Raw genomic sequence first — 27234 nt, 5'->3', positions numbered from 1 at the left:
GCCATAGTGGGAAGAATTTTAGTGGCTAAAGTAGAATTGCTGAGGAAGGTATTAGAAAGTAGAGAGGAAGGAAAAAAGTAGAGGAGAGGAGTTAACAGTAATCAAGAGAGAAAAATCAACCATGAAGAAGAAATAAGGGAAGGTTGTAATATTTTATATGAAAGTGTCTATGGTAAGTGGAAAAAATGGCCGCTTTGATTCAGATTTGGGGTTAAAGCTAAGAGGCAAGAGGCAGAAATCCTTATAAATTCTTACACATTTCTTTATAAACTCCTCAATGTCTCTGGAAGATGCTGTACAACTCACTATTTTAAAAACTGACAAGAGAAAGAAATGCTTCCGGGTTGCCGCTGGCTGCCGCCTCCCGGCGCACTCCAGAGCATTGCAGAGAAAAACAACCTGGTACCTATTGGCAAGCCGGCCTCAGAGCACTATGACGACGAGGAAGAGGAAGACGACGACGAGGACAGTGAAGAGGACTCAGAGGATGACGAGGACATGCAGGACATGGATGAGATGAATGACTACAATGAGTCACCTGATGACGGGGAGGTCAGTGAGGTGGACATGGAAGGCAACGAACAGGATCAGGACCAGATGATGATCTAGGTAGACAGAAAAGGTGGTCTCAAGAAAAGGGGTCCAAGGACGGCCCTGGACTCCCTGCAGAACCAGCTGATCACCCACCTACATGGCCCACCCCAGTGCCTGAATGCTCATCCTCAGGCACTTCCTCAGCTGCTGCCAGGACCTGATCTTCTTGGTACCTCCCAGGCCATCAGTCTGCCCTTGAATCCCCAGGGCCTAAGCCCAGCCCACTCCCTTCTAGCCAGCATCTCACCCCTTGTTTGTCAGATCTAGTCTCTAACTTTCTTTAATAAAGACACAGGACTGAAAATAGAAAAATAAAAAAAAAATAAAAATAAAAACTGACAAAAGAATAAAGCATTTATCTAGCCACCCCTTTATGAGCTGTTCTTCAAGGTAACTAAATAGTTGGAGGTGTAGTTCCTCTTTGCAGATTTGTCTAATAAATGAAATTCAGCTCAGTCACCCAGTTGTGTCCGACTCTTTGCGACCCCATGAATTGCAGCACGCCAGGCCTCCCTGTCCATCACCATCTCCCGGAGTTCAGACTCATGTCCATCAAGTCAGTGATGCCATCCAGCCATCTCATCCTCTGTCGTCCCCTTCTCCTCCTGCCCCCAATCCCTCCCAGCATCAGAGTCTTTTCCAATGAGTCAACACTTCGCATGAGGTGGCCAAAGTACTGGAACTTCAGCTTTAGCATCATTCCTTCCAAAGAAATCCCAGGGCTGATCTCCTTCAGAATGGACTGGTTGGGTCTCCTTGTAGTCCAAGGGACTCTCAAGAGTCTTCTCCAACACCACGGTTCAAAAGCATCCATTCTTCGGCACTCAGCCTTCTTCACAGTCCAACTCTCATATCCATCCATGACCACAGGAAAAACCATAGCCTTGACTAGACGGACCTTAGTCAGCAAAGTAATGTCTCTGCTTTTGAATATACTATCTAGGTTGGTCATAACTTTTCTTCCAAGGAGTGTCTTTTAATTTCATGACTGCAATCACCATCTGCAGTGATTTTGGAGCCCAGAAAAATAAAGTCTGACACTGTTTCCACTGTTTCCCCATGAAATTAAAGTGACATATTTAGAATCCAACAGTTTTGTAACCTCTACTAATACAACCAATTTAGGCAATGCCAGGTATTAGCTGTCTAATAAAACACACAACGTGTGTGTGTGTGTGTGTGTGTGTGTGTGCACGTGCTAAGTCACTTCAGTCATGTCCGACTCTTGGCGACCCTTTGAACCATAGCCTGGCAGGCTCCTCTGTCCATAAGATTCTCTGGGCAAGAATACTGGAGTGGGTTGCCATGCCCTCCTCTAGAGGATCTTCCCCAACCAGGGATGGAAACCCTGTCTCTCATATCTCCTACATCTCCTGCATTGGTTCCTTACCACTAGTGCCACGTGGGAAGCCCAAAATGCACAACACTTGCTACCAAAAGAAAAAAAAAGCAATTACTGAACGTGATCAAACATCTTGATCTAACTCCCAACATGAAGAGAAAAGAGAACAGAAAGCTTGTTAAATAATGGTTTGAGGATACCATCAGCAAAACCCTGACTCTGAAAACCTCATAGAAGAAATAAACTAAACATTTCAATCAAAAGGCAGAGACCGTCAGATACTGCTCTCTTTAATTAGTATTCTCTAGTTCTCACTACACACGCTTGAAAAACAATGATACAAATAAATGACAAGTAAGAGGATTGAAAAAGACACACCAAGCAAACAGGGGACACAAGCAAGCTGGAACGGCCATAAAAATGAGGCAAAGGCTTTCCTGATGGCTCAGAGGTACAGAACTTGCCTGCCAACGCAGGAGATGTGTTTGATCCCTGATCTGGGAATATCCCACAGGCTGTAGAGCAACTAAGCCTGTATGCCACAACTACTAAGCCCACGCTCTAGAGCCTGGGAGCCCTAGAACCTGTGTTCCACAACAAGAAAAGCCAACGCAATGAGAAGCCCTCACACTGAAACTAGAGAGTAGGTGCTGCTCGTCACAGCTAGAGAAAGCTCATGCAACAACAAAGATCTAGCACAGCCAAAGGAACTATTCCTAATTTTTCTTAAAAAAAAAAGAGGCAAAATGGACTTCAAAGCAAGGAGTACTAATGGAAATAAAGTGGGAAGCTAAATAATGATAAAATGGTTAATACATGAGAAAGAAAAACTATAAATGTGTATGCGACTAATAAAAGGAATTCAAAATGCAGAAAACTGACAGAAATAAAGAAATCCATAGTCACAACTGGAGATTTTAATTCACCCTTCTCAATAACTGATAGAGCAACCAGACTAAGAAATATCAGTAAGAAAACAGAAATGAAATGATGCTTCCACCAATGATAAAAATTTGGGAAGAACCACAAAGATTCTAAGGGCTTCCCTGGTGGCTCAATTGGTAAAGAATCCACTTGCAACGTGGGAGACCTGGGTTCGATCCCTGGGTTGGGAAGATCCCCTGGAGAAGGGAAAGGCTACCCACTCCAGTATTCTGGCCTGGAGAATTCCATGGACTATATGGTTCATGGGGTCGCAAAGAGTCGGACACGACTGACTTTCATTTCACAAAGATTCTAAAATAAGTAAAGCAGGTGGGTTGATTAGACATTTATCTGCCTCCTCTTCTAAACTAGTTCTTTAAGTACCATTCAAACTTAATGTCAAAGTACAGGTTTGTCACCAATCTGGAGAGAAAGATGAGAACAGAAAAGTTTAAAGAAACAGTGGTTCATCTTTTATTTTCACAGCATTCAAACGCAAGTAAGTTTGCAAAGCATTTTTTACATGTGTGATCTCAGTTCATTCTTACACATCCTTTGGAAAAAGCAGACCATATTTCCTTATTCCCATTTTACAGATAAGGAAGTCAAACTCAGAGGCCAACTTGCCAGAGAAAATTGCAAGTTGGCTGTTAGATCAAAGGGTGAACTTATTTTGACAATCACCTGAGTGACTCTACTGGGAGTGAGGTTGAAATAACTATTTTCTCTCTTCAAAGTAAATTTTCTCTAGCATCTTCAAATGTACAGAGCACTTATAAACAGGATATTGGCTCCTGGGTTAAGAATTTAGCTTTACTGTCATACTCCCTAAGATGACACAGTCAGACACCAGGCTGGACCCAAAGAACAAAGTCATAAATGTTCACCCTCTGTCCAAACAGCGATCTGAAATAAACACTCCTTGATGGGCTTGTTGGCAAGCTTGGTAATTGTTCACTACACTTCTGGTTACCCATAAACATTGATCAAGTTGTGCTTTAGAAACATATTTCAAAGCAAATGTTCTACAGAAAATATGAGCATTTGTTCTTCCCATTAGCAAAGCATGGGGCTTCCCTGATAGCTCAGTTTGGTAAAGAATCTGCCCGCAATGCAGGAGACAGTTCGATTCCTAGGTCAGGAAGATCCCCTGGAGAAGGGATAGGTTACCATCTCCAGTATTTTGGGGCTTTCCTTGTGGTTCAGCTGGTAAAGAGTCTGCCTGCGATGCGGGAGACCTGGGTTCAATCCCTGTATTGGGAAGATCCCCTGGAGAAGAGAAAGGCTACCCACTCCAGTATTCTGGCCTGGAGAATGGGGTCACAAAGAGTCAGACACCACTAAGCAACTTTCACTTCACTTCACATTAGCAAAGAATAGACTTTATAGATCATTTCATTACTGATTTCAAAGGACAAATCTCAGAGAGTAAAATGACTTTGTTTCCTGGCTTGAACCAAAATAGGTTTTAAAATAAATATACAATTCAAATATTTTCTAGGCGAGGACTCAGTATTTAAATATTGTATATATGTTTTATTTACACTCTCTGCCATGCTCCACTGAGGCCTATTTCTTTTAGGTAAAAGGGACACCATATCATTAAGGCTAATGGTGGTTTCATCTAGGGGGGGAAAAAAATTCATGAACACCAAGGAATATTTTTCAGCTTCTTGGAAAAACACAAAAAGGAAGAAAAATGATTTGACTAATTAGTTCCCATTGTTTTCAATTTTTTATGTAAGTTAAATGTTGTGAAATCGGCCCAGATTTTTATTGAATCTTAGTGAATAAAATGCAGAAGTAAATCTCTACTTCCTATGTAAAGCAAACTGGCTTTTCACAAATCATATTTAAAAAAAAAAAAACAAAAACAAAAGAAAAACACACATTCTCCACAGAAAATAGGCCAGTGGGCTCTTCCACCAGGGAGTCTGGTCTGAGATAGGCAGGCCTCCTACATGGACTCAAGAGACTCTCTGGTCTCGGCCAATGCTGCCAGCTTGCCTGCTGTGGCCACCCCGTAAAAAACCGTGACTCCATGCAATCATGAGAAAGGGGACTGCTCTGATCATTATGCTGCACACCAGCTTTGAAGGAACTATCAAATAGTAACTACTCAATTACTCTTTGTGGCTTATTTTTATTCTCAATCAATAACCTAGAAGGGAAGGTCTCCACGGCCCATTATGGCTTCACTGATCTGTCTCCTTCCCCGTGAACACCTACTGAAGGAAAGCGTTAAGGAAGCATGTGTTAAGATGTATCACTGCTTCTAAAAATAACGTGGAGGAGACAGGAATGAAACCCAGGTTGAGATGTGCTTAACTGTAGGTGGATTACTCAACTACGAAGAGGCCTTTTGAATGCGCAACAGATTTTTAGCAAGTATCAAGACCTCCATTTTGATTTTACAGAAGTAGGTTAAGTTGCCTAAAAGAGGCTGAAAAATCAAGACTGCCTACTTTTTCAGACTAAAGATAACCAGGGAGGAGCCAAACATGAGCATGCATTTCAACAGAAAGGTGACAAACAGAGAGCCAAATCGCTCCTTTCCTGAAGAAGGAAGAAACGACCACTTAATGGCTTACACTAACCTTAAAACAGTGAAAAATTCAAACTTTATAAGGGTAAAAACAAATGCAGCTAGATGTGCAGGTCATCCCAAAGGCAACCTTGGCTATTAAAGTTGCCCTGAGAATCTTTGGAACTGTTAAAAAAAAACAGATGCTATTGCTACCATTCTGATTCACTGTCAATTTCAAAAATTGATAGAACTTTCTCATCAAGACCCTAATTGTGGCATCAAAAATATTAATTTGCTGATCACAAAACTTAAAGTTTCATGTTAATTTGCTAATTCATGAGCTGGAAAATATTCCTTGATTTTAAAAAAGCTGTTTTACATAGTATCTCAGTTACTCATCCAGGAAGGGGGGGGGGGCAGGGAAAGACAGGGCGCTTGAAACTACATTGGAATACAATGTTTGGAACAACATAAAACATCTGGAAATAAGAATCAAAGGCCAATAAATATTAGTCTACATGAAATACAGGAAAATAGAAGAAAACGCCAAAAAAAAATACCTTGCTGTACTGCAGAGACCAGCATCCATGACCACCTCCTAGACTACTCTTTGGATATGTAATTCAGTTGGCCATAATTGCTTATAAAGGGTGCAATGCAATCAGGCAGGGTTTGTCCTGAATTTAGAAATGCAAGAAGCATGGGGTGGGGGAGGGGTGGGGAGGGGTGCCAGGTTGGGGTGGGGGTGGAACCTCTAATCATAGACCACTGTAGATCGTTAGAGCAATTAAGAACATAATACCCAGTCTTGAATACCTTTCACACAAACCACCTGCTAACCTTTGGATCCAGGTTTTAGACTTGCAAAAACCTTGGGGTTCTTAAGGGCAAGTGAGATCTCACTAAGGAAAGAAATAAAGTGGGAGTCTCTCTCCGATTTCTTTGACTCAAAAATGACAACAATGGTAAAGTGAGGTTCTGGGCGGGTGAGGAAGTAGGTGCTCTGAACTTTGTCATCATAGAAGTGGACCACTTTCTCCAAGCTGTTCAGGTCGGACGTGCGGTCCGACATGATCATGATGACATTGGGCCAGTGCATGACAGGCCGGTCGCTGGGCAAAGACACCACAGCCGGATATTGATCCACTCCTTTGGGAGCCTCTCTGTAGGAATGGGGGTGGTGATAGCCGTGACCCTGAAAGCTCTCAGAACCTCGGTTGTCGAAGATTAAGGACACGTTGGCAGCGTCGTATTTCCTGATGAAGCTGGAAATCTTTCCAAAGAGGTCGGGGCTGGCTTTTGCAGTCAGCGCTTTCATTTCTGAAGCAGTCGTTTGTCGGCTCAGCGCCTCGTGAAAGTAGAAGCTAAATTTGGCAAGAAGCATGTTTTTGAGTTTCATCAGCCAAAGGAAAAGGTGTGGGGGCTGAACGGCCTTCTGAGACTGCCCTCCAAACAGATGTTTCTTGGTCTCCCGTTGCTTTTCAAAGATCTGGCCCCAAGTCTGCAGCTTGGTGTGAGCGCTGTGCAAGTTCACCAGGGACGGGAGAAACTTCCACTCGGAGACCTGAGCCTGGGCCTTCAGGAGGTGACTCAGGACGTCGACCTCCAGCTGGAAACTGCTTTCCAGAGGACTGAGGATGGGGTGGTGAAATCTAAAGTGAGAAGGGAAATGAACACGTTAAGTGGAAATGTGACCCCACGGTGACATTTTCTATCCTCAAAAAAAAAAAAACAACCAATGTGGTCAGACAAACAATATTATGTTTGCGGGCAGGGGAGGGAAAGACTGAAAGATTCCATGTTGATTTATTTAAACAATCGTTCTGACAACTTCACCATCTCAGGATTATATCAGTGTTATAGTCTCCCATGGGAAGAGCCTGATGTTACAAAAAGAAATTGAGAATAGTCGCTACTTTCTTTTCAAATAAAGAGAAACTGAATTAGCTATAAGTCTTTCTCAGCTTTTGTTTGTTTCATTTTGTTTGTTTGTTTTGGGCCATGCCACACGGATTGTGGGATTTTAATTCCCTGATCAGGGTTGAACTTGGGCAGTGAAAGCACTGAGTCTTAAACACTGGACTGCCAGGTAATTTCTGTTATAAGTCTCTCTGAAGTTTATTTATTCCAGGAATTGTATCACGAAACAAGACATTCTATTTCAGGCTTAGATCCTAAAAAGGCAAAGAAAAGGTCACTGAAATATCTCTTAAATGTGCACATAACACATATCACCTTATTTAATGTTCACAGTAACTCCAAAAGGATTATAAAACCTATTTTTCAGATGGGAGTAGAGATGATAAACCAATATCTGAAACATAGTATGCAATCAATCAATGTTTATTAAAGGAATAGAACACTTACCAGAAAGCCCTTATTCAATCCTAGTTCCCAAATTCCCTTCATAATTTAATCACAGTTACAAACAAAATGGTGGCTAAATTTTTAAAATTTTATACTTCAATCACTTTCCATTTATCTCAGGATAAAATCTAAAAACAAGGCCTTTTAATAACCTGTGCAAGTTCACCTTCCTTGAACTTAGACCCTCCTCAGTTTGATCCACATTCCCATGGTCCTCAGTTTCCCCAGAAATTACATAACTAGAAATGAGACGATATCACAAAGAAAGTTAAGATAATACTGTGATTTCATTCCTATTTTTCCTAGACAAAATGCTTTTTAAAAATTTTAGCCATGATCTACAGTAAGAATTACAGTTTATACTGTGACTTAGTACTGTGACTATACCATACTTTATACATATACCTATAGATAAATTTCATATTTACACTTACTATGGGGATTCCCTAGGAGCTCAGACGGTAAAGCATCTGCCTACAATGCAGGAGATCCGGGTTCAATCCCTGGGTCAGTAAGATACCCTGGAGAAGAAAATGGCAACCCACTCCAGTACTCTTGCCTGGAGAATCCCATGGATGGAGAAGCCTGGTAGGCTAAAGTCCATGGGGTCACAAAGAGTCGGACACAACTGAGCGACTTCACTTTCACTTTTCCAGTAGTCAAGTACGGATGTGAGAGTTGGATCATAAAGAAGGCTGAGTGCCAAAGAATTGCAGTGCTGGAGAAGATGCTTGAGAGTCCCATGGACTGCAAGATCAAACCAGTCAATCCTAAAGGAAATCATCCTTTAGTATCCATTGGAAGGACTAATGATGAAGCTGAAGCTTGAATACTTTGCCACCTGATGTGAAGAGCCAACTCACTGGAAAAGATCCTGATGCTGGGAAAGATTGAGGGCAGAAGGAGAAGGGGACGACAGAGGATGAGATGCTTGGATGGCATCACTGACTCAATGGACATGAATTTGAGCAAACTCAAATAGTGGAAAACAGAGGAGCCTGGCGTGCTGCAGTCCATGGGGTTGCAAAGAGTCAGATGTGACTTAGTGACTGAACGACAGCAACAACATGCTGTCAAAGAGACAGAAGATTCACACACATCTGTTTTGGCCCTGGTTGAAGAGGAAAATTTTGGTTATCAATTAAACAATTAGGAAAAAAATCATCACAAGTATATCTAGAGTTTTTAAAACCCTAAAAATATGAGATTATGATTACGAGATCCCAAACTAGGTTGACTATTATAAGGTAGAAACTGATTATCATGTGATAAATAGGATGCAGTTATTCACATAACAATAATACATTGTTTTTTGTATTACTAGCATTTTATAGTCAACATCCTCTAGGAAAGGGAAGCTAAAACATGGATGGAGGGTGTAGTCTAATAAGGCACTGAAAGAATCAGAAGGATAAATTCAGTTCAGTCGCTCAGTCATGTCCAACTCTTTGAGACCCCATGGACTGCAGCATGCCAGGCCTCCCTGTCCATCACCAACTCCCAGAGTTTACTCAAGCTCGTGCCCATTGAGTCGGTGATGCCATCCAACCATCTTATCCTCTGTTGTCCCCTTCTCCTCCCACCTTCAGTCTTTCCCAGCATCAGGGTCTTTTCCAATGAGTCAGTTCTTTGCATCAGGTGGCCAGAGCATTGGAGTTTCAGCTTCAGCATCAGTCCTTCCAATGAATATTCAGGACTGATTTCCTCTAGGATGGACTGGTTGGATCTCCTCGCAGTCCAAGGGACTCTCAAGAGTCTTCTCTAACACCACAGTTCAAAAGCATCACTTCTTCGGCACTCAGCTTTCTTTATAGTCCAACTCTCACATCCATACATGACTACTGGAAAATAAACCGGATCTCAAATCCTCTAGCAAAGGGACTTCCCTGGGGGCCAGTGGCTATGACTCCGTGCTCCCAGTGCAGAAGGGGTCCAATCCCTGGTCAGGAAACTAGACCCCACACGCAGCAACTAAGAGTTCACATGCCGCAATGAAAGACCTGGTGCAGAAAAATAAATAAAAGTGTCTTTTAAAAATCCTCTGGCTCAAGTACTCAATTAACTAATTTGGACTCTTCAAACATTACATGCTTCGAAATAAACATTAGGAAAGTCTAACACACACACACATACACTTACATACACTATAGCATGTCTCAAAATCTTTGCATTCTAAGAAATGCTCCTACCACCTTAGCCTTTAGGCAACTTGACAGTTAATAAGCCTTAAGCATCACAATATTCTGTAATCATGGGTATCAAGAAAAATCTGCCAAGGAACTATGAACACAGTAAGACTGTTAACGGGAAAATGGTATCATTCTATCACAAGTAACAGTACTCAAAGTGATTTTTCTGCTTCCAATTGGAAATCATTTATATCCAATATTCTCCTTGAAAGAAAATGAATTCTCTGTACCAACCTTTAGAAAGAATTCCATACAAGCTCTTCCATAAACATACTAAAAGTGTTTAAATGTTCAATGTTTATTAGGATGAACGTGAACGGCGAAGCTACTTTTCATCTTTTCAAGAAGAGCTAAAATTTCATGTTGATGTTATTCTGCCAAGACTTTGAGATTAGCATTACGTTGTATCATCTTCCCATTCCTGCCCTGTGCCTTATACCTATTCACATCTCAGACCATGGGGTGGGTGGTGGTGGTGGTCTGTTAAATCGTAATCCAAAAACACACACCTCAGCTATGGCAGCGAGCTTGAAGGAGTCTGAGTACAGAATACACTGACAACTATTTGCAGAGAAGACCTGCTCCAAATAAAAGCCAAAAGAGAAGACAGAAGAAGAGAGAGAGAACTCAAGCATGCACTGCTTCCTTCACAGCTCCCCACCAAGCAGCTCCTTCCAAAAGAAGCATGGAGGCCCACGCATGTGAGAAGGCAGAGGGCTGATGAAAAATAAAGCTGGAGCACAATGTGAATATAGGGCATGTCACAGAACTGTGCACCTACAAATGATTAAAACAGTAAATGTTATGTTACATAAATTTCACCACATTCAAAAAAATCTATAATCCCACTTAAAACAACTATTTACTAGTTTTTAGATACAAACACATTGACGAAATGAAGATGAATTAGCCAAAGGTTTGCCCTACAGGACTTAACCTGGTGGAAGGAGGCGTTAGGAATGGGTACAGGTAGGAAGCAACATCTCTCTCAGGATGGGTACAGATCAAGTAACAGTTTAGAAAAAGGAACAATTCCTTTTGGTTGAAAGGTTGTGCAGGCCATGGAGGAGACAGGTTTAAACTGACCCACAAAGCTTAAATTTCAAGCCCCAAATTCCTAACCACCCCAATTCCACCCCCTTTGCTGTGTGATTTTGCAGCCCTCCCACCAGAGGTGGCGTACTTTCCCACCCTGGACCATGGATTGGTTATGTGATTTGCTTTTGCCAAAGGGATGTTAACAGATCCGATGCAGGCAAAAGCTTAACATGAGCTTGACTGGGCTTGTTCTTTTGCACTTGGGTCCTCACCATAGGTAGCTGCTTCCGCTCTAACCTTGGGCTCAGAATGAACACACGTGTAGCTGACTAAGCCCACAGCTCACAACAAAAAGCCAAGCCCACTCAGAGCAATGTGTTCAGCACAGCTATCCAGCTGAGCCCAGCCTACATCAGACAACTCCCAGTTGACCTGTCTGCCTGAAAGTGTGACTTTGGGGATGGTCTGTTATACAGAATGATTGTGGCAACAACTGATACAAGATAGAACTCTATGGCATCCTGGTATATTGACGATTTTAAGCTGAATGAATTTGAGAAATGACATGTGCAGGAAGGAGTTTCTGGCCCTCTCCTGAAGCAGGTAATAAAACCCTCCAGTAAGAGGGCCCCTCCTTGTACCCTGAGGAAAGGAACATTCTTATCTCCAAAGACAAAAGGTCACGGAAAGAAATCTGAACTAACAGGCCTTGCGGTTCCTCCCAGTTCAGGAAACTTGGCTCATACCACTTTTCCCCACAACTCTCACTCATCATCAAATCTAGCATAAAAACACGGGTTTAACAACTTATTTGGATCTTCATTTCCTTAAGAAGACTCCAGGCCACATTGTTGTTTGGTTGCTAAGTCGTGTCTGACTCTTTGCGACCCCATGGACTGTAGCCCACCACGCTCCTCTGTCCATTTCCCCGGCAAGAATACTGGAATGGGTTGCCATTTCCTTCTCCAGGGGATCTTCCTGACCCAGGGATTGAACCAGTGTCTCCTGCATTGGCAGGTGGATTCTTTACCTCTGAGCCATGAGGGAAGCCCCCAGGCCACATTAAAACTATATTAAATACATTTGTATGCTTTTCTCGCATTAATCTGTCTTTTGCTAAAGGGTCCCCAGCTAGAAAAAAGGGTAAAGGGAAGAGGTAGTATTTCCTCCGATACAAATTCAAGCATATTCTAAGCGAACTAAGTAACAGGAACTAAGGTAGGAAATAGCAAATACTTATGGGGAATGCATTAGATTGTGGACTGTTTTTGGTTTTTTTAGGGGGGGCTTCTGGAAGTCAGACAGTAAAGCGTCTGTCTACAATGCAGGAGGCCCAGGTTCGATCCCTGGGTTGGGAAGATCCCCTGGAGAAGGAAATGGCAATCCACTCCAGTACTATTGCCTGGAAAATCCCATGGACAGAGAAGCCTGGTAGGCTACAGTCCATAGGGTCGCAAAGAGTCGGACATGACTGAGCGACTTCACTTTCACTTTCTGCTTAAAATCCTGTTTTCTCTTTGAAGCTGCTTTCTTTTCACTCAGAGTTTGGATGCAATTTAAAGCATTTGATGGGTCTTAGATAATTTGAGAAGTTGGGTTGGGGCAAGATCACAGGAAAGCCTCGAGTCTTCACTGTTAAGATCTAGGCATGTCAATTAAAGAGAGTAGAATGTGCCCCACAGAAACCACACTGTTGTTGGTTTTGCTTATGAAATTTTCAGTGGGCAATAGTTAACCTTATTGAACTACACACATGCAACCAACTGTTTCATTAACAGTGTTATCATTACAAATCTTTTTTGAAGGAAAAAGGACATCAGTTCAGTTCAGTTCAGTCGCTCAGTCGTGTCTGACTCTTTGTGACCCCATGAATCGCAGCATGCCAGGCCTCCCTGTCTGTCACCAACTCCCAGAGTTCACTCAAACTCATGTCCATTGAGTCAGTGATGCCATCCAGCCATCTCATCCTCTGTCGTCCCCTTCTCCTCCTGCCCCCAATCCCTCCCAGCATCAGAGTCTTTTCCAATGAGTCAACTCTTCACATGAAATGGCCAAAGTATTGGAGTTTCAGCTTTAGCATCAGTCCTTCCAATGAACACCCAGGACTGATCTCCTTTAGAATGGACTGGTCGGATCTCCTTGCAGTCCAAGGGACTCTCAAGAGTCTTCTCCAACACCACAGTTCAAAAGCATCACATCTTTGGTGCTCAGCTTTCTTCACATAAAGCCTAATAAACCAAATCACAGTTCTGCCTATGGTGAGAATTCTGTCATTTGAAGCATTCAGATTAAAAAACAAAATGTGCTTCCTAAAATGCAAACAGGAAACACCTAGTTTTTCAAGGCAGAAGCCTGGTGTGTCTATCTTTGCCTGGCAAAGGTTTAAAGCTATCCTTTTCCACTTCAACCCTCCCCACCAAAGGCAAATAAACTTATATAACTCAATTTTTAAAAATGTGCTTTAAATACTAGCTATAAAATTATGATTAAAGAATAAAAACCATTTAATAGAATATTATTGCTATACCAGATGGACTTTAAAAAGCTGTCTAGAATGAATAATTGCAGATCCTTGGTTGGGGAACTAAGATCTTACATGCTGCATGGTGTGGCATAAAAAGGGTACATGGAACCACACAAGGAATACAGCTAATATTTTATAATAACTATAAAAGGGATAGATCATTTTAAAATTGTGAATCACTATATTGTATAATAACATAAAATATTGCACTTCAATTAAAAGCTCTTGTTTTAGGAGAGTATATATTAATTTGCATTTATAATCAATATTCTAGTTTTACTTTAACCATGAAACAGAAAGATTAGCCAGAATTTTCTCTTATGCCCATTGTACATAACAGGTAAATAAATTCACAACAAATCTACAGAATCAAAAAATGTTCCACTGATGCTTCCTTGGGGAAAAAACCCAAGTTCTACTTCCCTTTAAAAGTATTCAAGGAATAGTAGACACCCTGCCCCTGAACTCAACATTCAAAAAAACAAAAATCATGGCATTCGGTCCCATCACTTCACCACAAATATATGGGAAAACAATGGAAATGGTGACAGACTTTATTTTCTTGGGCTCCAAAATCACTGCAGATAGTGACTGCAGCCATGAAATTAAAAGACGCTTACTCCTTGGAAGAAAAGCTATGACCAATTTAGATAGTCAACAAAGGTCCATCCAGTCAAAGCTATGGTTTTTCCAGTAGTCATGAATAGATGTGAGAGTTGGACCATAAAGAAAGCTGAGCGCCAAAGAACTGGAAGGACTGATGCTGAAGCTGAAACTCCAGTATCTGATGCAAAGAACTGACTCACTGGAAAAGACCCTGATGCTGGGAAAGACTGAAGGCAGGAGGAGAAGGGAAAGACAGAGGATAAGATGGTTAGATGGCATCACCAACTTGATGGACATGAGTTTGAGTAAGCTCCAGGAGTTGGTGATGGACAGGGAAGCCTGGTATGTTGCAGTCCATGGGGTGTCAAAGAGTCAGATATGACTGAGAGACTGAACTGAACTGACCCTGAAAGAATTAAATCTGTATTATTCTTTCTATAGGGCACACAGAATGATTAACGTTAATGATTAATCAAATGATTGTTAATTGTTCAATTTAAAATGCAGCATCACAAATGACTATGATTCTTAAACAAGAATTTTTATTTGCTTAACAATGTAGTAAGTTTGCCAAAAGAGGAAACCTTTAACACCATTCTACTCTGAGCACAACTGGCTTCCAGGGGGAAAAAACAAAACATGCTTCCTCTTCAACTCTGAAAGCAAAGGGTAAATCATGTTACTTTGTATCAAAAATAATTCTACTTTCTCCCCCAAAATCAATATATTATACAAAATTTCAACTTTTCAATAATTCTAAAGAATTTATATTGCTCAAATTAACCCAAAGCATCTAAATGTAGATCATTTTTGGACTAGGATGTGTCTGTGATCAGTAATTCCCTATTAAGCAGACGAAGGTAGCATTGGTGGAGAATGTCTATAGCTGAAAATACTTATTGATCATGTGTTATCTTACAGCCCAACTCCATCAGTATCCACTCAGCAGGATGAGGGGTACAGACAAGTGCCCTAAGATCTGCAAGAATGAAATCTGGGCTTTTGCTACTGCAGTGGAAGAAATTCCCAGGGCTTTGAGAAGTTGCGGTGTTTCAAAGAAGATTCAAAGTTGATAAATCACAAGTCTAATAAAATAAAAACAGTTAAATAGTAATAACCTTTCATTACTATGGGGAATTTCTGGAGCTCAGTGGAAAAGAATCCACCTGCAATGTAGGAGATGTGGGTTCTATCCCTGGATTGGGAAGACCCCATGGGGAAACAAATGGCAACCCACTCCAGTATTCTTGCCTGGGAGATCCCAGGGACAGAGGAGCCTGGCAGGCTACAGTCCATAAGGTCTCAAAAGTTGGATACAACTGAAGCAACTAAACCACTGCTGCTGCTGCTGCTAAGTCTCTTCAGCCGTGTCCGACTCTGTGCGACCCCATAGACAGCAGCCCACTAGGCTCTCCCATCCCTGGGATTCTCCAGGCAAGAACACTGGAGCGGGTTGCCATTTCCTTTTCCAATGCATGAAAGTGAAAAGTGAACGTGAAGTTGCTCATTCGTGTCTGACTCTTGGCAACCCCATGGACTGTAGCCTCCCAGGCTCCTCCGTCCATGGGATTTTCCAGGCAGGAGTACTGGAGTGGGTGCCATCGCCTTCTCCACTACTACCTTCATTACTATGATACAACAGACGCACCAGCACTTGCACACACACTGATAAGGCTCCATACCCCATATATCCAGTATTGGCATCATTCTCTTATTTATTCAATTTTTCTTGCAGACTTATGTATCAGTGTCACAGGAAACTTTTAAAACAGACAGGTGTCTGGATACCCCATCCAGAATTGCTGGATCTTACTCTCTTGGGAAAGAAGGGCCCTGATATAAGTATTTTTCTTAAGCTCCTGAAATGGTTCAACAAAATCACTTTCACATTAGCATTTGGGAATGACCACATAAGATCCTTCATCCTAAGAATCATATCTCCAGTTATACTATAGTTTTTGGTTTAAGAAAATTATTAAGAGACAACATATACTAATCGGATTTGAGGGAGAAATAAAACAATACTTCCAAACATAGAAAATTTGAAAACATGTAAAATTTGTTTAAAAAAAGAAAATGTGTGTATTGATATGCATAGACTATCTCTTGAGAATGCCAGAAAAATGTTGTTAATATTCAGTGACTCTCAGGAAGGGAATTTAGCTGAAGAACAGGGGCAGAAGGTAAATTTTCACTACTGTATTCTTTTGCACTTTTATAAATTTTGAGCCATGTTAATATATTGGAAAAGACCCTGATGCTGGGAAAAATTGAGGGCAAGAGGAGAAGCAGGCAACAGAGAATGAGATGGCTGGATGGTATCACTGACTTAATTGACATGAGTCTGAGCAAACTCAGGGAGACTGTGATGGACAGAGAAGTCTGGTGTGCTGCAGTTCGTGGGGCTGCAAAGAGTCGGACACAACTTAGCGACTGAACAGCAACAATATATTACCTATTAAAAGTAAATTAAAAGATAATTTAGAATACAGTTCACCCTTGAATGACATGAGTTTGAACTTCACAGGTCCATTTACATGCAGATTTTTTTCAACAGTAAATACTTTGCATCCTTGGATGTGGAGTCACAAATAGGGAGAAACCACAGATATGAAGAAACTGTTCTTTCTACCAACCTTTGCTTTCAAAATCCTACCAGCCCTTAAAAATCTTCTCAAAGAGGAATAGATTGGGAGTTTGGGATTGACATCTATATATCTATTTTAAATATAGCAGTGTGTATCAGAGAAAACCATAATCCAAAAGGATACATGCATCCCAATGTTCATTACAGCAATATTTACAATAGCCAAGACATGGAAGGAACCTAAATGTCCATCAACAAAGGAATAAAGAAGATGTGGTACACATATACAATGGAACATCACTCAGCTGTAAAAAAGAATAAAACAATGCCATTTGCAGTAACATGGATAGACCTAGAGGCTATCATGTTAAGTGAAGTAAGTCAGAGAAGGACAAGTATCATGTGATATCACTCATATGTGGAATCTAATTTAAAAAAGATACAAACGAACTTATTTACAAAATAAAAGCACACTTAGAGATATCAAAAACAACCTTATGGTTACCAAAGGGCAAAGATGGGGAGAAGGGATAAATAATCAACAAGGACCTAGTATTAGCACAAGGAACTCTACCCAATATTCTGTGATAACCTATAAGAAAAAAGAATCTTAAAAAGAATAAATATATGTACGTGTATAACTGAATCACTTTGTTGTACACCTGAAACTAACTCAACACTGTAAATAACTATACACCAATAAAATGAAATATTAAAAAAATAAAATAGATAACCAACAAAGACCTACTGTACAACAAAGGGAATGGTGCTCAATATTCTGTAATAATCTAAATGAGAAAAGAATTTGAAAAAGCATAGATACATATATGTGTGTAACTGAAGCACTTTGCTGTACACCTGAGACTAATACAACATTGTTCATCAACTATGCACCAATATAAAATTTAAGAAAATTTTTAAGTCTCCTCAGATTCTACCTCCTCCATATAGTCCCTTTTAATCTCTGTACTTTGCCCACTACTCATCTATTAATCAGATGAGCATTAATTAGCCTTCATTTGGGAATATAAATTAATATATCTGCCTTTCTTTTTTAAGCGAACATATCTGAACTCATTAAGTCCAAAGGAGTGGTATTCTTCAAAGTCATCACTTTCCTTTTAGCTCATCATAAAATTACTGAGCACCTACTATGTGCAAGGCTCTATGCCAGGTTCCAAGGACCCCAAAATAAAACTGAGTCATTCACCGTCAATGATGTCCACAGCACCATTCAAATTCTTTTGGAATTGCTCTTTGGATCTGGCAGTAAGTAATACATCACAACCAATCTCACTTCTCTACAGGTAGCTTGTGTCTCCTGCACTGGCACGCAGATTCTTTACCACTGAGCCACCAGGGAAGCCCTGCTCAATGTATGCCTGTTGACTAATTAACATATATAAAATGCAATACAGCCATTTCTCCCTCACAATTATTCTATGAGACTCTGCGTGAAATTGCAAGGTTGCCCCATCCCATCCCTCCCTCCTCACCTACACTGACCTGGAGCTGTATTTCTTGAGGATGGTGTCCAAAAGGCCAACAAGCTCTTCAGCATTGATGAACTTCTGTGTGCTGAGAGTGTACATCTTCTCATAGAAGTCTGCGATCTCCGTGCGAGCCTGAACAAAGAAGCAGAGCTGCTCTGACAGGTGGGAAAGGAGCTCTTCCACGTGCGGAGCGGTCCCTCCGAAGGCACCACGGCCAGTCACCACCTTCTTCAGCTCGTTGTGCAGGGAAGTATAGATGGTGCGAATGGAATCCTTCCTGCTGAAGAAAGACTGGCCCCCTGGAAGGCAAATGACGGAAGCAGGTAAGGAAGAGAAACCAGACCCACAGAATGCTTGCCAGCATCCAGAAGGAAACAATCCAAACCACTGAGCTCAATGATTTTTCATCTACCGTATTCTCTGACTTCTACATATTTTGTGATTCGTAATTTCACTGGAGAGTAAGTTAAGCGGATGCCTGGTATCACTCATTTGTGTAGCAATGGACCTGTGTATGATTTTCCTGTTGCCTTGTTGTTTAGCCGCTAAGTCATGTTTGACTCTTGCAACCCCAAGGACTGTAGCCCATCAGACTCCTCTGTCTACGGGATTCTCCAGGCAGGAATGGGCTTCCCTGGTGGTATTCCAGGCAAGAATACTGGTGTGAGTTGCCATTTGCTTCTCCAGGGGATCTTCCCGACCCAGGGATCAAACCGACGTCTCCTGCATTGGCAGTTAGACTACCACTGAGTTTTCCTTACCCACGTGCCAACCCCACTTCAATGAAGGATTCAGATCTAATTCAGAGGATAGTTAACTTGGCAAGTGACATGAACCTGGTTCTAAAGAGCCCTCCTTCCACATTTAGGAATTTAAAACAAAAGAGAATACCCAATTATGAGACATTGTTGTTATTCCTGGTATATCAGAAAACTTCATCTTGGCTTTGGAGTTTTATTTTTCTTTTAAGCTATACTAGAAAATGGAAAACACAGCCTACTGGGATCCCAGGAGAAAAAAAGGAAACGTTAGTGTTCTTAGCAAGGTTGACACTATAGGTTACAGCACAATAAGTACCACATTGTGAATTATTAAGAGTAAGAAGCAATTATAAATAACTGCTGCTATTAACTCTGGGGTTCCAAAGGAAATCAGCAAGAAGTAAGGCCAAATACATTCTTTATAACAGTCGAAAAAGTTCAAATGGCATATACATCATTTCTTTACTTCTGTATGAATACATGAAAAACTATATTTCTGGGGCCAGTTTCATAGATGTTGTCTTAAGCAATTCTGGACCCCAACAAAGGCTCAGAGGCAAGACATTAGGAGAACAAAAAGAAACAGAACAGGTTTAAAACAGGAAGTCTTAGGAATATTAAAAATCTCAGAGACAAAGGACAGTTTAAATTCTCTGCTGATAATTTACAGAAAGCTTTAATGAATGAGTTAGTATTCTAAACATACCAGTTAGGAGGGAAAGTTACATATCAAGACTTTTGTAAAATTTTCTCTTAATGAATGAAACATTTCACAATTCATTGCCCAGTTTGTATTTCAAGAAAGGATTCTTATATCCCTTACTACTATGGCAACCACCTTGCCCCGGTCTATCTGTGACTGTCCAGGTTTTAGTACTAAAAATCTAGCTTCTCAGGAAATCCTTAGTGCCATGTCCTGAAAACCCCCTCAACTTTGAGCAAACCTATGCTGATGGTCAGGCTTCCCTGATAGCTCAGTTGGTAAAGAATCTGTCTGCAATGCAAGAAACCCTGGTTCGATTCCTGGGTCAGGAAGATCCGCTGGAGAAGGTACAGGCCACACACCCCAGTATTCTTGGGTGTCCCTTGTGGTTCAGCTGGTAAAGAGTCCCTCCACAATGCGGGTGACCTGCGTTCGACCCCTGGGTTGGGAAGATCCCCTGGAGAAGGGAAAAGCTACCCACTCCAGTATTCTGGCCTGGAGAATTCCATGGACTATATAGTCCATGGGGTCGCAGAGAGTCGGACACGACTGAGCAACTGAGCGACTTTCACTTTCCTCCCATTTCTAACTGATGTAAGAAGCTCTCCCAATAAACACATGAAAGATGCTCAACATCGCTCATTATCAGAGAAATGCAAATCAAAATCTCAGTGAGGTATCACCTCACACCATTCTGAACAGCCATTATTAAGAAATCTATAGACAACAAATGCTGGAGAGTATGTGGAGAAAAGGGAACCCTCTTGCACAGTTGGTGAGAATGTAAATTGATACAGCCACTATGGAGAACCATAGGGAGACTTCTTAAAACACTAGGAATAAAACTACCATACAACCCAGCAATCCCACTACTGGGCACAGACCCTTAGAAAACCATAATTCAAAAACACACATGCACCCCAGCATTCACTGCAGCACTATTTACAATAGTTATGACATGGAAGCAACCCTAGATATCCATCAACAGATGAATGGATAAAGAAGTTGTGGTACATATGTACAATGAAATGCTGTGTGTGTGTGTGTTGTGTTAAGTTGCTCCAGTCATGGCTGACTCTTTGCGACCCTATGGACTAAAACCTGCCAGGCTCCCCTGTCATTGGGATTTTCCAGGCAAGAATACTGGAGTGGGTTGCCATTTCCTTCTCCAGGGGATCTTGCCCACCCAGGGATCAAACCCACGTCTCTTAAATTCTTTATCACTAGCACTACCTGGGAAGCCCATAAAAAGGAATGAATTTGAGTCAGGTGAACTAAGATGGATGAATCTATAGTCTGTAATACAGACTGAAGTAAGTTTGAAAGAGAGAACCAAATATTGTGTGGGTGCTAAGTCATTTCAGTCGTGTCTGACTCTGTGACCAAATGGACCATAGCCTGCCAGACTCCTCTGTCTATTCGATGCTCCAGGCAAAAATACTGGAGTGGGTTGCCATGCTCTCCTCCAGGGGATCTTCCCAACCCAGGGATCAAACTCTCATCTCTTGTTTCCTACATTGGTAGGTGTGTTCTATACCACTAGTGCTGCCTAGGGAGCCCCAAATATCATATATTAACACATAAGTATGGAATCTAGAAAAACAGTACTGATGAACCTACTTGCAGGGCAGTAATTGAGACAAAGACATAGAGAACAAACCTGTGGACACAGCAAAGGAGAGGGTGGGACGAATTGAGAAAGTAGCATAGTAAAATAGAAAGCTGTGGGAAGCTGCTGTATCACACAGGGAGCTCAGCCTGGTGCTCCAAGACAATCTTGAGGGGTGGGATGGGGGCTGTGGTGGGAGGGAGGTTCAAGTGGGAGAGGACATACGTATACATATGACTGATTCATGTTGTTGTGTGGCAGAAACAAACACAACATTGTAAAGCAATTATCTTCCAATTAAAAACAAAAGAAGCTCTCAAAACTAGAGTCAGGCTTCTGCAACTCTGTGGTCAATTGGGAGCTTCAAGTACTGGAAAAAGAACAGCTAGCTACTTGATAGATAACTGGGTTACCTAGGGGGTGTGGAAGGGCTTCCCTGGTGGCTCAGATGGTAAAGAATCCACCTGCAGTGCAGGAGGCCTGGATTCGATCCTTCGGACAGGAAGATCCCCTGAAGAAGGGAACAGCACCCACTCCTTCTTGCCTGGAGAATTCCATGGACAGAGGAGCCTGGCGGGCTACAGTCCATGGGGTCGCAAAGAGTTGGACACAACTGAGCAACTAAACATGCACACATGCATTTGATGTGGAAACACCACATAAAGAATAGCTTTTAAAGCTTATCAATAAACATACACTACTAGTATGTGAAATCAAGCTAACTGACACTTTAAGGAAGGGAAAGACCACCAATTCATTTCTTTTAAATGGGTCTTTTTTCTCAAAGCTCTCTCAGGAGCACAAGCCTATCTGGTGACTGTCCTGCTAAGGAATGGGAAGCCCAGGTGGCTCAGTGGTAAAGAATCCACCTGCCAATGCAGGAGACTCTCGGGTTCAATCCCTGGGTGGGGAAGATCCCTTAGAGAAAGAAACCCGCTCCAGTATTCTTGCCTGGAACATTCCATGGACAGGGGACCCTGGCAGGCTACAGTTTAGGGGGTTGCAAAGAGTCAGACCTGACAAGCACATACACACACACACACAGAGACTGGAATATCCAATGGGGAGTGGCCTTTCTTCATGCTGGGAAACAAGGAACCAGAGACACGAGACTTCTTTCTTGTCTCAGTTTTTTGAATTTACAAAATACAATTATTTTGAATTATTTCTAGAAGTCTATTTTCATGAAGCTCATTATTTTTCAAGATTTCAACAGTCTATCTCATGTCATGAAATTTCAAGTAGCAAGTATATTAAAGGAGCATGCAAAATTTCTAAGCATATTTTGATCCACAATTTCTTGCTAATGATAATCTTTAAACATCAGTTCTCAAGGTAAGTCATTTTCTACCATGGTAACTTCCAGCAACCATGTCGAGGAAACTCTCCAACAACAAAACAAAGGGGAGAAAAGTATGACCTTCTAAAGTCCTCCACAAGTGATAGCAATAGAGTGAAAGGGGCAAAGTAGGGAATTAAAAAGTTAAAACCACTAGGCGATTATAAGTGGAAAAATATGGGAGACCCTTGTAAGTTACTGATTATTCAAAAAAGCAGGTTTGCTTAAACACAAAACCAAGCAGGCTTGCTTAGTAACAAAACCATGCTGCAGAAGCATGAGACAAGCCCCCAAACAATAAAACAATGGAGGCATGAGCCTCACAGATTGCCCAGTGAGCTCAGTAAGTTAATGATCACCACTTTGACACACTCTCTGACACATAAAAAACAATGATTTGTGGACCTAGCTTGACCATGTTTGGACAAGAAAACTCCCCTGCCCAACCTGGAGAAGGAGCCGATGATGGAAGCATGACGTCTACTCAAGGAAGACTAGGGAGTTCTTCTCCTTGCTACTTTTCCTTTGATTATAAAACTATAGCTAAGTTCACAAGGGGCAGCTTTTCTCACCCACCCGCTTGTAAGCCTCACAACAGTCCTATTCTTATAAATCACTTCTCATCTCTCACTTTGATCTCATTGAGTCCTCCGTGCTGAGACATAAAGCACTATGGTACGAGAACTCTTTGGAGACCCTGCAAATGACACCAGTTGGTTTTGTTTTCACAGGTATTGAGTCACCATACTTTCTTTTCCCAAATAAGTATATTCTCCCCTCAGAGTATGGAGAAGGCTATAAGATAAGTACTTGCCCCAGAGTTCTCCAACTGACCAAAACAGGAACAGAAGGCTCCCTGTCAGTTCTGTCCTTTGTCTAAAGTCCCATCCTTTCATTCATAATCAGGATTCACGGCTAAGGCCTCCAATAAACAGTCACAAAAGTAGGGTTAAAAAGACTCACTTTTTAAAACCATGCTTTCTATATGTTCAAAAGGTACAGATAAACTTTTTGTTTTGCTTTTTAAAGAAACCCAGATAAGTATTCTAAACAGCAAAGTAGTTGAAGAACAAGGGACTGTGTTAAGTGGCAACACAAAAATTTTCCCAAGTTTTTAAGAAAATGGGAGCATCAACTCAATAATCAAGAAGTCATATTGTAAGCACGTTGATACCACAAACATTCCCATACCGAAAAACCATAAGGTATTTGCAGAGTTAAAACTTTACATCTCGAACCTACATTTACTGTATATGGGAATAAGTTATGAGGCATTAAACATGCCATTTTCAGAACATTTATTCTGAAATGACAGATCAGCTGGGAGCCTCAATAGCCCTGAGGATGTTTCATAGTGTAAATTGCTCTGTGGATCAATTTCAAAGCACAGCCCTCAGGCTCAGCCATGCAAGCTGGGGTCCTTGTAGAACTAATCACTTTACATAATAAGAGCCACTTCACAGAATCCAAGTCAAAGACAGTGATGGCCTCGCGCATGTTCTTATGCACATCAGGCACATAAAGCCAGGCACATACAATGTAAACTAGAGTAGATTTCTTTCCCTTTTTTTTTTTTTAGAAATCTACTTTAGACTGGATTTCTTAACTGAGGTCTATACACAGGACATGACTGAAGCGACTTAGCAGCAGCAGCAGCAGCATACATAGGCTATGGGTTCCCCAAGTAGTTCAGCGGGTAAAGAATCTGCTTGAAGATATGGTTTCAGTCTCTGAGTCAGAGTGGCAACCCACTCCAGTATTCTTGCCTGGGAAATCTCATGGACAGAGGAGCCTAGCAAGCTAGTGTCCATGAGATAGAAAGAGTTGGACGTGATTCAGCAACTAACGGAGAAGGCAATGGCACCCCACTCCAGTACTCTTGCCTGGAAAATCCCATGGATGGAGGAGCCTGGTGGGCTACAGTCCATGGGGCCACTAAGAGTCAGACATGACTGAGCAACTTCACTTTCACTTTTCACTTTCCTGCATTGGAGAAGGAAATGGCAACCCACTCCAGTGTTCTTGCCTGGAGAATCCCAGGGACAGCAGAGCCTAGTGAGCTGCCGTCTACGGGGTCACACAGAGTCGGACACGACTGAAGCGACTTAGCAGCAGCAGCAGCAACTAAACAATAACAACAACATACATAGGCTTTAGGAAATCCGACTGAATATTTTCAGGTTATATGCAAAATTGTATTACACATATATTTTTCTGGGGAGTGAGGGCACAGGTTACCAAATTCTCATAGGTGAGCTAAAAGAAAACACCTAAGAAACGTGACCCTGGGATCAGTTACCAATCTTCATGAGGCAGGGGAATCTAAAAACACCAAAACTGCCAGAAAATTACCCACCATCAATTTTATAGCCAGGATCGTCTCCATTTTCATATATACATAATAATATGTAAATTACATAATACATAGTATGTAAATTACAATATAGCTACAATTTTTTATAAGTCATATGGTTACAAACACAATCTGACAGTTCAAAGGTAGGTATTCTGGTACAGGCTCTGTCACCTACTCACACAGCTTAACACACACACACAATTTGCCAGTCCGTAGAAAGGGAATTACAATAATGCAACAGCAATTGTAAATTTATGGAAAGTGCCATTGTAGGAAAGGAGGAAAAAATACAGAAGGTGAAACTACCTGACTAATTCTTGCCAACAAGTCCGCACACTAAATAACAAGATACTGTTTGAAAAGCTAAAGCAAAGATCTCAGAAAGTCCTGCCCCTTGGGTGTTTACAGAAAGCAAGATATACAGGGTCACCTTCTGGCAATATAAGGAAAGTGGGGGAAAAAAACTCAAACTGGAATCTGCACACAGTTGTAGTCTTCTATTTTACATTGTACATATGTCCTTCATTCATACCAGACCCTGTGCCTCTGATATTAAAGAGTCTAAAACAGGCCAAAGCACTAAAAAGACTTTTAAAAACTCTGGAATTCATAATATCGGTAATTATTAGTAGTAATACTTTATATGTATAGCCTTTGGCTTTCACATATATTATTTCTTTCTGTTCTACTCATATTGTTTGTTTCTACTAGTGAAAATCAGCTGAATCAGCTCCTGCATTTGATTTTCAGGGGCAAGATTTATCGTGGGATGATAAGCGTGTTTACCATTTTCTCTGTAAGACCCCTCTTGTTAGAGTTAGGCATATTTCTTGCCTTTCCTGTCCAGTATTTTTTTTTTTCTTCATTCATTAAATGTTTATTGAGGGTCTACGAAGACGGGGTAGGACTCCATCTGTAATTCTCTCGGCCTTAGCCTTAAGAGGCCAGACAATAGTGTTTATTAATTCTAACTAGGTTGTACTGCCAAGTTTTGCTCCTCTCGCCGCAGTGTCACTGGTTAGAGAGCGAGTTTGCGTAACTTCTCATTTATGGCACCAATCCATGCATGAGAAAAATGGATACAGCCATCCTTTCGGAGCACAGCCCTGCAAAGAACATCCACCCAGTTGGCCAATCTAACTGCCGCGCAGGCCCGTGGGCGGGGTTTGTGGAAGCCGAAGGAAGGAAGGGATCGGTGGGAGGAGACCTGGGAGTGCAGAGTTGAGCCAGCGGCTACGAGTGACAGAGACTGGGAACCCAAGCCACTGCCGATCGGGGAATATACTCCCTTTCCTTCCTCCTCCAGGGGCACCGGGGGGCGGGGCGGAGGTACCTAGTTTCTGCCCCAAGTAGGTGAGGCTGTGATAGACCTTCTCGGCCGCAGCCAGGTGGGCCAATGCCGCCAGCAGCGACAGCCAGCTGCCCCCCGCGCTCTTGTTGGCCTCTCGTTCCTTCTCCACATTGTCCTTGGCCTTGTCGTAAGAGAAGATACCCAGATGAGAGAAGAACGTCTCCAGCACCGCCTGTTCCACCGGGACCGGGGCGGCCAGCGGGATAGACTCCCCCATGCGAGCTGCGCTCCAGCTCCACCCACGTGGCTCGCCTCTCCTTCGCACTTCCGGGTTCTCAGGGAACGTGCGCACGAGCGTACGTGCGCGTAACCGCCACAAGCGGCGGGCTCGTGAGCGCGCTGCTGCCTGGACCGAGCCTGAGCCTCAGAGAGGACGAGGATAAGAGTTTAGGCGAGAGACGGGTAACCGCCCATCAGCTCCTGAGCCGCTTCGGCGCTTCCGTTCCCGCAGCTCTGACTATTCGGACCCTCAGGGCAGAGCGCTAGGCGGCCAACTCGCTGCTCCGTGGAGCTGACGTTCAGAGGTGAGCTGAGAGGCCCCTCCCTGTGAGACTGCGTCTGTGCTGATGACGTCACGTTTACTTGACGTCAGTAGTTCTTGTGCTAACATGTGGCCTGGGCTCCACCGAGCCTGAGGCGCAGGGCTAGGAATTGAGACTGCGGCCTGGAAGTGTGCTGGCTGTCACAACAAGGACTCTGTAGTCATTGCTTTCAAACCAACCCTAGTAAGTGGTTTATAGAAGCCTCACGTGGGTAAAAGTTTACTTATTTTCCTCATGTCTGATTTTCACACAATCACACGAGTTAATTCTCGCCTCTGTGGGGTTCTAGTCATCTCAAGTTCGTGCTAACGAAAGGGCTTCCGAGCAGAGCTGCTCCTGGGCTTGGCCATACTTCATTAGGCTTCCGTAAAAAGTTCTCAGA

The 27234-nt window shown here is 42.1% G+C and overlaps 2 protein-coding genes and 1 pseudogene across 3 annotated transcripts in view; 2 read left to right on the top strand and 1 right to left on the bottom strand.

Moving 5' to 3' along the window:
* Positions 334–913, top strand: LOC102188656 (annotated as a pseudogene). Its single transcript, XR_001295680.2, has one exon. The product of XR_001295680.2 is annotated as an anaphase-promoting complex subunit 15 pseudogene (transcript).
* Positions 3140–26580, bottom strand: C5H12orf66 (chromosome 5 C12orf66 homolog). Its single transcript, XM_005680225.3, has 3 exons — positions 26293–26580; positions 18205–18490; positions 3140–7039 (listed from the first exon to the last, which is right to left on the bottom strand). Exons 1-3 carry the CDS (start codon positions 26525–26527, stop codon positions 6223–6225), a joined length of 1338 nt encoding a protein of 445 aa, XP_005680282.2. The 5' UTR covers positions 26528–26580; the 3' UTR covers positions 3140–6222.
* The window catches only part of XPOT (exportin for tRNA), a 173350-nt gene continuing 172843 nt past the window's right edge, over positions 26728–27234 (top strand). The window contains exon 1 of the mRNA XM_013963896.2: positions 26728–26834. The gene's annotated coding sequence lies outside the window, so the exon portion shown is untranslated. The remainder of the gene's footprint in view (positions 26835–27234) is intronic.

The sequence above is a fragment of the Capra hircus genome, chromosome 5 (assembly GCF_001704415.2).
Source record: "Capra hircus breed San Clemente chromosome 5, ASM170441v1, whole genome shotgun sequence".
Classification (NCBI taxonomy): domain Eukaryota; kingdom Metazoa; phylum Chordata; class Mammalia; order Artiodactyla; family Bovidae; genus Capra; species Capra hircus.
This window is presented reverse-complemented; position numbering and strand designations above follow the sequence as displayed.

What these genes read in the sequence shown, in the direction of transcription:
- C5H12orf66 (XM_005680225.3), bottom strand. Translation starts at nt 26,527, where the DNA reads ATGGGGGAGTCTATCCCGCTGGCCGCCCCGGTCCCGGTGGAACAGGCG. An exon ending in CTACTTGGGGCAGAAACTAG is followed by an intron (nt 18,491 to 26,292) that starts GTACCTCCGCCC and finishes TTTGCCTTCCAG; the next exon opens with GGGGCCAGTCTTTCTTCAGC. An exon ending in CTCAAGAAATACAGCTCCAG is followed by an intron (nt 7,040 to 18,204) that starts GTCAGTGTAGGT and finishes TTCTCACTTTAG; the next exon opens with ATTTCACCACCCCATCCTCA.